Genomic DNA, 11,963 nt, shown 5'->3' on the forward strand with positions numbered 1-11,963 from the left:
GGGGCAGGGGGAGGCATTAGTAGGCAGAACTGTAGCATCTCTACTGGGTGCTCCTGAGAGCTTTCAAACTAGTCTGTTGTTCTTCAAGCACAAGGCTTCTCAACCATGCCCCTGTTGATATTTGGGGCCAGGTAATCCTTTGCTGTGAGGGCTACCCTGGGCGTTGTCGGGTGTTTCACGGCACCTGGGCCTCCACCCAATAGAGTAGTGGTGGCATTCTGTCTGCAACAAACAAAAATCCCCTCAGGCATTGCCAAATGTCCCCTGGTGCATGGGGGCGGGGGCACACTTGTCTCCCCCCACCCCTGTTTGAAGCCAAAGCTGCAGGAACCATTTCTTCCTTAACTTTTATCCTTTCTTCTTTTATGCCCAGGGTTTCAGGAACCTTTCCACCATGAGTGTTACCTCGCTGGGTTTTGCCTTCTTCTTTCTCTACTGTGTGACCTGTGAGAAGCTCCCAGAGGGGACTCTCTCCCCTTCCGCATGGCACTTTACCCAGCCGCTTTACAACACCACCATCTGCGAAAACTCGGCTCCAAAGACCTACGTAGAGAGCCCGGTGAAAATGGGCATCTACCTGGCCGAGCCCCAGTGGGCAGTGAGGTACCGGATCATCTCTGGGGATGTGGCCAACGTGTTTAAGACCGAGGAGTATGTGGTGGGCAACTTCTGCTTTCTGAGAGTCAGGACCAAGAGCAGCAACACAGCTCTTCTGAACAGGGAGGTGCGAGACAGTTACACCCTCGTCATCCAAGCCACCGAGAAGACCTCGGAGCTGGAAGCGCTGACCCAAGTGGTGGTCCACATCCTGGACCAGAATGACCTGAAGCCCCTCTTCTCCCCGCCTTCCTACAAAGTCACCATCTCTGAGGACACGCCCCTCAAGAGCCCCATCTGCAAGGTGAGCGCCACAGATGCTGACCTGGGCCAGAACGCTGAGTTCTACTATGCGTTTCACACCAGGTCAGAGACGTTTGCCATCCATCCCACCAGTGGCATGGTGACCGTGGCTGGGAAGCTCAATGTCACCCGGCGAAGACGGTATGAGCTCCAGGTGCTGGCTGTCGACCGCATGCGGAAAATCTCGGAGGGCAATGGGTTTGGCAACGTGGCTGCGCTGGTCATCCAGGTGGAGCCTGTGCTCCGGAAGCCCCCAGCCATTGCCTCGGTGTTATTGATGCCACCTGATGGTAACGAGGATAACACCTATGCCACCATAGTGGTGGGTGCTGGCAGCTCAGGAGCTGACATGGACTCAATGGACATTGTGGGTGGTGACCCTGGAAAGCACTTCAAAGCCATCAAGTCGTATGCCCAGAGCAATGAGTTCCATCTGGTGTCAGTCAAAGACATCAACTGGATGGAATACCTCCATGGATTCAACCTTAGCCTCCAGGCCAGGAGCAGGAGCAAGCCGGCTTTTGATTCTCAGATCCGGGGCTTTCATCTACCTCCCACCAAACTGGCTTCCCTCAAGTTTGAGAAGGCTGTCTACAGAGTGCAGCTTAGCGAGTTCTCCCCTCCTGGCAGCCGGGTGGTGGTGGTGAAAGTCACCCCAGCCTTCCCCGAGCTGCGCTATGTTCTAAAGCCCTCCTCAGAGAGTGCGGGCTTTAAGCTGAATGTGCACACGGGGCTAGTCACCACCACTAAGTTCCTGGACTTCCGAGCCGGAGCCCACTACCAGCTCCACATCAGAACCTCACTGGGCCTGGCCTCCACCATGGTGCTCGTTGACGTAGTGGACTGTAACAACCATGCCCCCATCTTCAGCAAGTCTTCCTACGATGCCACCTTTGACGAGAACCTCCCTCCAGGCACTAGTGTTTTGACTGTGACTGCCACTGACCAGGATCATGGGGAGAACGGGCAAGTCACCTATTCCATTGTTGGTGCCCAAACCGTGCCCTTTTCTATTGACCCTTACCTGGGGGTCATCTCCACCTCTAAACCCATGGACTATGAGCTCATGAAAAGAATTTATACCTTCCAGGTGTGGGCATCAGACTGGGGGTCCCCATTTCGCCGGGTGAAGGAAGTGTCCGTTTCTCTCAGGCTCAAGAACTTAAATGACAACCAGCCCATGTTTGAGGAAGTCAACTGCACTGGGTCTATCCCCGAAGACTCGCCAGCGGGGAAATCTGTGATGACCGTGTCAGCCATAGACGTGGATGAGCTTCAGAATCTGAAATATGAGATCGTGTCTGGCAATGAGCTCGGATATTTTGATATCAACCATTTCTCCGGCGAGGTATCCCTCAACCGGGCTTTTCTGAATCATACTGCCGGCCAACCTACCAGGTACTCTCTGAAAATTACAGCTTCCGATGGGAAATACTATGCCTTGCCCACCACTTTAAATGTTACTGTGGTGAAGGCCCCTGGCCTGGAGGTCCCTGTGACATGTGATAAAACAGGAGTCTTGACAGAGTTTACAAAGGCCGTCCTTCTTCACTCGCTTGGGCTTCAGAGCCAGGAGTCTGGTGCTGAGGAATTCACGTTCTTAAGCACGTACCAGATCAATCATCACACCCCGCAGTTTGAGGACCACTTCCCCCAGTCCATCGACATCCTCGAACGTGTTCCTGTGAACACCCCCCTGGCCCGCCTGGCAGCCACTGACCCCGATGCTGGCTTCAATGGCAAACTGGTCTACGTGGTGGCAGACGGCAATGAAGGTGGTTGCTTTGACATTGAGCTAGAGACAGGGTTGCTCAGTGTGGCCGCCCCCTTGGACTACGAAGCCACTAGTTTCTACATCCTCAATGTAACCGTGTATGACCTAGGCACGCCCCAGAAGTCTTCCTGGAAGCTGCTGACAGTGACTGTGATCGACTGCAATGACAATGCACCCAGATTTCCTGCTGGTGGGTACCAGGTAACCATCTCGGAGGACACAGATGTGGGGAGCACAATTGCCACGCTGAAAGCAAAAGATGCAGACTCAGAGGACAACGGGCGGGTCCGCTACACCCTGCTCAGTCCCACGGAGAAGTTCTCCCTCCACCCGCTCACCGGGGAACTGGTCGTCATAGGGCCCTTAGACCGGGAATCGGAACCTCAGTACATACTCAAAGTGGAGGCCAGGGACCAGCCTAGGAAGGACCGACAGCTCTTCTCGGTCACGGACCTGATAGTCACCTTGGAAGATGTCAATGACAACTCTCCCCAGTGCTTCACAGAACTGAGCAGGCTCAAGGTCCCAGAGGACCTGCCGCCAGGGACTATGCTGACATTTCTAGATGCCTCTGATCCTGACCTGGGCCCTGCAGGCGACGTGCACTACATCCTGCTGGATGACTCCCAGGGCACTTTCGGGGTGAACCTCAACACTGGAGCGCTCACTCTGGAGAAGGAGCTGGACTTCGAGAGGCAGTCTGGGTACAATCTGAGCCTGTGGGTCAGTGATAGCGGGGAGCCCCTGACCCGCAGGACGCTCTGCCACGTGGAGGTGATAGTCCTGGATGTGAATGAGAATCTTCACCCTCCCCGGTTCACCTCCTTTGTGCACCAAGGCCAGGTGCAAGAGAACAGCCCATCAGGAACCCCGGTCATGGTGGTGGCTGCTCATGACGAGGACGGTGGCTTGGACGGGGAGCTCCAGTACTTCTTGCGGGCTGGCACTAGCCTTTCAGCCTTCAGCATCAACCAAGACACAGGTACTGGAAGTTGGGGAGGATGAACGCGCCAGGCCCGAGGCAGGAGAGCCCAAGGGAAATCAAGGGCTGCCCTGAGAGAAATCAGGCTGCAGGCCGTGGAGGAAATAATGAAGGGGGATTCTCCTTCCTGTAGGTTCCCTGGGTGGCACAAGGGTTTGTGCTTGACTACTAACTGAAAGGGTGGGGGTTTGAATGAACACACGAGCTTTGGTTGCATTGTGGTTATGTGTTGGGCTGCTAACCAGAGGGTCAGCAGTTCGAAACCACCAGCTGCTTTGAGGGATAAAGACAAGGCTGTCTATTCCCATCCAGAGTCACAGTCTCAGAAACCCATGAGGCAGTTCGGCCCTGTCCTCCTGGAGGGCTGCTGTGTGTTGGAATTGACTCAATGGCGGCCATGCGTTTGTCTAGTGGCCCTGCAGAAAAAAGGCCTGGTGATGGCCTTCCATAACGATCACAGTCAAGCAAACTCCAAGGAGCTCAGTTTTACTCTGTAACCCCCAGGGCTGACTCCATGACAATGGGTTTGTTTTTAATTTGCAATTTGTATTCACTGGGTAAATACAGTCAACCCGAAAGCCAAACCCACTGCCATCAAATTAATTCCGACTCATGGCAACCCTATGCAGGGTTTCTAAGGTTATACATCTGTAGGGGAGCAGACAGCTTCATCGTTCTCCCCTGGAGCACTCGATGGGTTTGAACTGCCGGCCTTGTAGTTAGGAGCCCAAGGCATCACCAAGGCTCCTTTAATGGACTACAGTGTGAGAGAAGGGCAACTTTATCTGCACTAGGAAATATAAAATCCATCTGACTCTTTATTGTGATGTTTGCTTCATTGTGGTGGGCCAGGATATCTCCGTGTGCCTGTCTATACATGCACACACATACATTATATACATGTACACATTAGACATAGCAATACACACATATAACATGTTATATATATAGTCTTCTTATAAAAGTAATACATGCCAACTGTCAATTTTTCCTTATAATTAAAAAGGATTGTCTCTTGGCTCCATCTCCTCAGATAGAATCCTTATTCACAATTGGGTACATAATCTATTATTTAGTCTTTCTGTATTTTATATGTTAGCATTGTTTATTTTGTTATAAGGGCACAGCAGTCACCAATTCTGAACCTTTTTTTTTTCAAATAATGATACATCTCACTGCCATTGAGTCAATGCAGACTTATAGCAGCCCCCGTGGGTTTCCGATAGGGGAGTAGGAAGCCCGTCTTTCTCCGTCACAGCTGCTGGTGGTTTCTAACTGCTGACCATGCAGATTGCGGCCCAACGCTTAACCACTACACCACCAGGGCTCCTCATTAATGATAATGGGGGCAGGGTATAAATCTTTTTTACTCTTTTAAATTAGTTTGACATTATTTTGTTTTATAGCTATGACCACTTTGTTCATATAATTTTATTCATATGCATAAGTACCTAGAGAAAATTTCTTAAAAAGGAAGTTGCAGGGACAAAGAGTAATGCAATGCTCACGTGAATGGATAGCTCCAAATTGCTCTCCAAAAATATGGCACCCAGTTCTTTCTTCTTGATAACGTCAGAGAAAACTCCGTGCAAGTCAGCAAACATGGACTGAGTGCCTGCTACTTGTGATGCCCTGAGACAGGCACTTGGAAGAGAGCTAAGGAGCACGAAGAGGAAAGGCCAGTGTCGCGTAGTGGGAAGGGCATTCCACTGAGAGCCTTGTGGGGGGAGGGCGTTCTGGTCTCCATTTCCCACTTACTTGCTCTATGGTCTTAGTCACATCGAGCTCCTTTTCTGGGTCTCAGTTGCCAGCTGTCGAGGGAGTAAAGCAGCTTCCGCGGAGACATGCTGTGTCTATGAGCACACGGGCCCTGCCCTCCCCACAGGCCCTGCCAGTTGAATGTGACTCAGGAGCGCGAGCTCAAGGTGCAAGCGTTTGATGCTCGCCGTTGAGCCCTGGGCTCTGGAACAGCTCTGGCCCACAGTGACCAAGGTCCTGAGCACAGTTGTGATGTGAGTGAACTGGAGATGATGGAGATAATGTACTCATCAGAATCTGAGGACGGAAGCTTGAAGGAAGCAGCTGTAAGGCAGCTGCGAGGCAACCCTGGAGTGCTGGAAACGGTTTGGATTTGAGCCCATCCAAAGGCACATCCGCAGAGAAGACTCAGGACCTACATCTGAGAAATCAGCTGTTGACCTTCCTGCGGCGCACGGCTCTCAGCCCTGACACAAGGGAGTCCCCGAGGCACAAGCAACAAGACAGGTTGACTAGTAAGAACATCTCACTCTGTGGCTATTGTGAGTTGTCAAGAATTGGTCCCCAATCCCATGGACCCCATACACAACAGAGCTAAGTGATAACCAAGTGATCCTCGGGACCGCACCGTCCTCAAGGCCGGTTGCTGATTGGACCATTGTGATCCGTTGGATTTCCATCGGCTGATTTCTAACTGCCAGGCTTTTCCTTCTGGTTCATCTTCGTCTAGAACTCACTGCCAGTGAGGCAATTCTGACACAAAGCAATCCTGTGAGACACAGCAGACTTGTCCCTGTGGGTTTCCAAGACTCTGACTCTTGACGGTGGTAGAAAGCCTTGTCTTTCTCCTGAAGAGTGGCTGCTGGTTTCCAACTGCTGACCTTATGGTTAGCAGCCCAGCATGTGACCACTACCTCAACCTGCTTGTTGTCATAGCAACCCCTCTTGACAGAGTGTGACACAAACCAGTGATACCTGGGTTGGGGGAGTCAGGAGAAAGTAGGTCAAGTACCACAGCCTGACCTTGCACTACGCACTAAGCTGTGTGCTATGTTCTGTAAGTGGTGTCTTGTTGGAACCACACAACACCCTGAAAGGCATCACCTCGTTTACAAAAGGAAGCCATCCTCTCAGGGGTAGGTGTCATGCACCTGATGTCCCAGAGCCAAGAAGTGGCCGAGCCAGGGTTAAAATCCTGGTCTATCTGCCTCTAGAGGCAGTGCTCTCTCTTCAATACATCAAATGCCATTCTAGGGTGAAATAAAAGTCAACTCAAGAAGGGGCTTCCTTCAGTTTCCCTCTCTGTCAAACAGGGAGAGGGACGCTACCCAGATGGAGTCATGCACGGCACTAGTTAACAGTGTGGGCTTCAGTGACTTCGGGTTAAATAAACGTGGGAATCCTACATATGCCCGTTTTAGCAGAGACAGGCTCTGAGAGCTTCTACCAGAAGGGGATTATCCAAAGTTCCTCTTTGTTGAACTCAGCACCTCCCACACTGTATGGTCAACAGCCTCTCTCCATTGGCTTCCTTTCAAAAAAAAATAAAGAAAAAGAATACTAATTAGTACACTCAGAGGTGGGGGGTGGGAGGTGTTGGGTAAGGTGATTTCTAAAGTCACTCTGAGTTTTTAAAAAGCCACTAACATAAATTGCATTTGGTGATTCCTTTTCTCTAGGAGCGATTCAGACACTGACTCCCCTGGACCGAGAATTTGCATCTTACTACTGGCTGACCGTGCTGGCAGTGGACAGGGGTTCTGTGCCCCTCTCTTCTATCACTGAAGTCTACATCGAGGTTACGGATGTCAATGACAACCCTCCGCAGATGTCTGGACCTGTGTTCTACCCCTCGGTCCAGGAGGACGCGCCCTTGAACACCTCAGTGCTCCAGCTGAATGCCTGGGACCCAGACTCCAGTTCGGACGGGAAGCTGATCTTCAACATCACCAGTGGGAACCCCATGGGGTTCTTTGTTATCCATCCTCTCACAGGTAAGGACCCTGGAAAGCTTGGTGATGAGAAGCTGTGCAACCAGACCCCAAACCACACTCACTGCCATTGAGTTGACGCCCACCCATGGCGACTTTATAGGACAGGGTAGAACTGCCCCTGTGAGTTTCCGAGACTCTTAACGCTTTACAGAAGAAAGTCTTGTCTTTCTTCTGGGGAGCAGCTGGTGATTTCAAACTGGGGATCTTGTGGTTAACAGCCCAATGCGTAATCACTTCTCCACCAGGCTCTCTACAACAGTGGTTCTCAAAGTGAGGTCCCAGATCAGCATCGCCTAAGGATCTGCTAGAAATCCATCTGCCTGGTCTCACCCTAGACCCACTGGATCAGAACTCTGAGAATAAGCCCCTGACAACTTGGCTTTAACAAGCCCTTCAGGCAATTCTGGTGTGTGCTCCCATTTGAGCACCACAGTCTGCAAAATCCATCTTCACAGAAAATGAAGAAAAAACAATTCCATTTTTCTTGGGGCCCTGAGACCCACACTGCCTACTGGGACTACTTGAGACCCCTGCAGTGCACCCACCTAGACACGTATTCCCTACACCCCCACTGAGCCCCAAACCACAGGTAGAATCTCTTACCCCTAGTCCCAGGTGAATTCCATGCCTGACCCTGAGAGGTGACAATCAGAAAACCCACTGAAGTCAAATCGAGGGCAGTGGTAGAATTCTCACCACCTTCTGTGTAGGAGACCGGGGTTCAGTGGCCAAGCAGTGTCCCTCATACATAGCTACCACCCATCTGTCAGGGGAAGCTTGTGTGGCACTGAGCAGGTCTCAGGGGAGCTTCCAGACTGAGACGGACTAGGAGGTGAGGCCTAACAAACTACTTCTGAGGATCAGCCAGGGAAAGCCCTCTGGGTTACACCAATTCAGACCTGGACTTGCCACGAAATCTATTGGCAGCTAGCAACAACAACAAGCCAAGCAACTACCTCCTTGACATTTGTCCTTGAGCACAAATGGTCTGGGGCCAGGATGGCAAATGAATGGGAGGAGTCCAGTGGTCACAGCTAGCAGTAGTCAGCCAGATGCAGCCTGCTGAGGAGTTTTGTTGGCCTTAGACAATCTCTGAACAATTTTATTTTTCCCCAATTCATTGGCAACACTTAAAAAATTAGGAAATTTTACAGACACACAATTCCAGATCGCTGCTTGCTCCTAGAGCACTGGAAGATCTGACGGCACTGACTCCATATTCCCACGCTGACAGCCGCTCCTGACATAGGTCAGGCACGTGCCCTCTAACCGCATGGGCCCCACTGTGCCCGATTGTGGCACTCCTTATTGGCGCTACCTGCCTGGCTCCTGCTGCCTTGGAGTCTGAGAGGCAGTGTCAGGGCTGACTACTTCTCAGGGCCCATGCCTGCCTCCTGCAGGATGAACAGCAACCTTATTGTAGAGAGGCTGACCTTCTCCCCTCTGAACCCGACCCTCTACGCCTCAGGTCCACAAGAGCACCCTTGTCTCTGAAGGACAGAACTCTGGTGTGATTGGAGGAAGGAGAGAGGTGGGCTGCAAGCAGGGAATGCCCCAACCTCAAGACAACAGGAAATCAGGAGCAGCTGGGAGCCCGAGAGTTTGGGGGCAGACGCTAGTGGATGGTACAGCAGGTACTGATCCATTTGTTGGGAATTGTTCCTATTGATCTTGGACCTCAGGGTAGGGATCAGTCCTCCTCTAAGGAGGATGCCTTTCCCTGGAGTCTGGGGAACAGCTCAAAGCTGGTTTTTCCCAAGCTGCCCTTTCCCTCCCTTTTCAATGCAGGGAAGAAAGCCCTTGCCTGAGGCTTGAGTTTCTCAACTTTATCCAGAGCCTTGCTCTGTTTATTGTCAACAGTTCCCTGACACCAGGGCTGGCAACGGGCCCTATAGGGCAGAGACGTCCCCGGTCTTTCTGAATCTGCAGAGCAGAAAACTTTTAAACACTGTAAAGTAAAACATGTTCTTTTTCAACCTTTAAAAATAAAGCAAGGGAACAACAAGTGATCCAAATCGGTGGTGAGGAGGGTGTAGGAGGCCTGGTAGGACATGATCAAGGGTATAATGTAACCAAGAGGAATTACTGGAACCCAAATGAAGACTGAGCATGATAATGGGACAAGAGGAAAGTCAAGGGAAATAGAGGAAAGAACTAGGAGGCAAAGGGTTTATAGAGGTCTAAATAAAGACATGTACATATGTAAATATATGTATATATGAGGATGGGGAAATAGATCTATGTGCATATATTTATAGGTTTAGTATTAAGGTAGCAGATGGACATTGGGCCTCCACTCAAGTACTCCCTCAATGCAAGAATACTTTGTTCTATTAAACTGGCATTCTGTGATGCTCACCTTCCTGACACAATCACTAAAGACAAAACAGGTGAATAAGCAAATGTGGTGAAGAAAGCTGATGGTGCCCAGCTATCAAAAGATATAGCATCTGGGGTCTTAAAGGCTTAAAGGTAAACAAGCGGCCATCTAGCTCAGAAGCAACAAAGCCTTCATGGAAGAAGCACACCAGCCTGTGCAATCATGAAGTGTTGAAGAGATCAGGTATCAGGCATCATGAGAACAAAAATTCATATCATTGTGAATGGGGAGGGGAGAGCGGAGTGGAGACCCAAAGCCCATTTGTAGACCACTGGGCATCCCCTTACAGAAGGGTCTTGGGGAGGAGATGAGCCAGTCAGGGTGCGATGTAGCAACAATGAAACATACAACTTTCCTCTAGTTCCTAAATGCTTCCTCCCCCCACCCCACTATTATGATCCGAATTCTACCTTACAAATCCAACTAGACCAGAGGATGTACACTGGTACAGATAGGAACTGGAAACACAGGGAATCCAGGGTGGATGATCCCTTCAGGACTAGTGGTGAGAGTGGCGATACAGGGAGTATAGAGGGAGAGTGGGTTGGAAAGGGGGAACCAATTACAAGGATCTACATGTGACCTCCTCCCTGGAGGACGGACAACAGAAAAGTGGGTGAAGGGAGACGTCGGACAGTGCAAGTTATGACAAAATAATAATTTATAAATTATCAAGGGTTCATGAGGGAGGAGGGAGCAGGGAGGGAGGGAAAAAATGAGGAGCTGATGTCAGGAGCTTAAGTGGAGAGGAAATGTTTCCAGAATGATGAGGGCAATGAATGTACAAATGTGCTTTACACAATTGATGTATGTATGGATTGTGATAAGAGTTGTATGAGCCCCTAATAAAATGATTTTTTTTTAAAGCATTAAATCAACTCTGAAAAGAAAATGAGTAAAAAGCACAGGCCCTCTTTTTCAGCATCACCATCAGATGGTCCCACACCCCACTTGGACACCTGGGGTGATTTCCTTGTGGCCTCAAGATAAAGCCAGGTCCTTCCAGCTCTCCCAAACTTGGACTTCACTTGGACCTGGCCAACCTCGCTGGCCTCAGCTTGCTCCTCTCAGCTGCTACTCTCTTGGTGCAGCCATGGGACCTTCCTGAGTCCACGCTCCCTCCTGGTACAGGACCTTTGCACGTGCTACTCCTGTCTCCCCGGACTCTCTTTGCATCACCTTTTCCCTAGTTCACCCTTCATCTTTTAGATCTTGGTTCCCGCTGTTCTTTCCTTAAAGATGTTTTTCCTGAGCTCATAACACCTACTAGGATAGTATGACTATTTGTGTGGTCATTCCATTTATTATCCCAAAGATTAGTTCCTAAGAAAAACAGACCTTGACTTTTTGGTTCAGTTTAGTGCACTTTAGTTTTGCTCACCATAATAGCCCCAGTGCCTGGCATACACTAGGAGCGCCATTGGGAATAGTTAAATAAGTCAGTGACTCTCTACTAGCAGCCATAATTTTTGTTAAGTCCAAGTCCTTCATTTACTCAGAAAGCACTTAGAAGACCTTAGTGAGGTTTCAAAACTGTGTGTGACACAGAAGTGTGCAGGTAACTAACACATGGTCTCAGGCCTCGAGGCATTGCAGCCATCAGAGCATGGGGAGCTGGGGAGAAATAACCGTGGAGCCAGGGCACGGAGCATGCCTCCTCCAAAGCCAGACCTGCCAGTGTGAGTGTCGAGGAAGAGGGGAGGGAGGAAGCTGCTCAGGCGGTGGCTCTGCTTCAGCCACATGGACCAGAGGGTGGCTGTGCTGAGCTGGAGGTGGGAGACGGAGGCAGGTGGTAGATGGGGAGAGCATGGCCCAAGCCTTGGCTGGGAGGGAAGATGAACCAGAGCTTGTTGGGTGGGTGAGTTTCCCAAATGCACACCCTGGTTTCACCACTTGTGAACCGTGAGGTCTTGGGAAAGCTGCCGAACTTTTCCTATGTACTTTCTTTTCCTCCAAACTAGCAAGATGGATATCATAATCTCCTATGGGTGGTGGTGGGGAATAGTAAGTGACTTCCTATGGAGACACTGTAATTTAGGAGAACGCCTGGCACATGAGTGGTCGGTAAGCGTTGGCTCATGATGTTACGGCAGGAGAGAAGGGGAAAATAGCGCAGGAAGGCTACTTGAGCAGGATCGTGACTGGTGGATACAGTTGAAAGAAACCAGCAGGGAG

The 11,963-nt window shown here is 50.5% G+C and overlaps 1 protein-coding gene across 1 annotated transcript in view; it reads left to right on the forward strand.

Annotated features, from left to right (window-relative positions):
• The window catches only part of FAT2 (FAT atypical cadherin 2), a 97,124-nt gene that overhangs the window by 28,085 nt on the left and 57,076 nt on the right, over nt 1-11,963 (forward strand). Inside the window, exons 2-5 of the mRNA XM_004697097.2 lie at nt 374-3,656; nt 7,094-7,429; nt 10,489-10,516; nt 11,309-11,312. Coding sequence (XP_004697154.1) covers nt 395-3,656; nt 7,094-7,429; nt 10,489-10,516; nt 11,309-11,312 — 3,630 coding nt within the window. The 5' untranslated portion in view covers nt 374-394. The remainder of the gene's footprint in view (nt 1-373; nt 3,657-7,093; nt 7,430-10,488; nt 10,517-11,308; nt 11,313-11,963) is intronic.

This window comes from Echinops telfairi, unplaced genomic scaffold (genome assembly GCF_000313985.2).
Source record: "Echinops telfairi isolate 266 unplaced genomic scaffold, ASM31398v2 ScPeMD7_7469;HRSCAF=8507_0, whole genome shotgun sequence".
In the NCBI taxonomy this organism is placed as follows: Eukaryota; Metazoa; Chordata; class Mammalia; order Afrosoricida; family Tenrecidae; genus Echinops; species Echinops telfairi.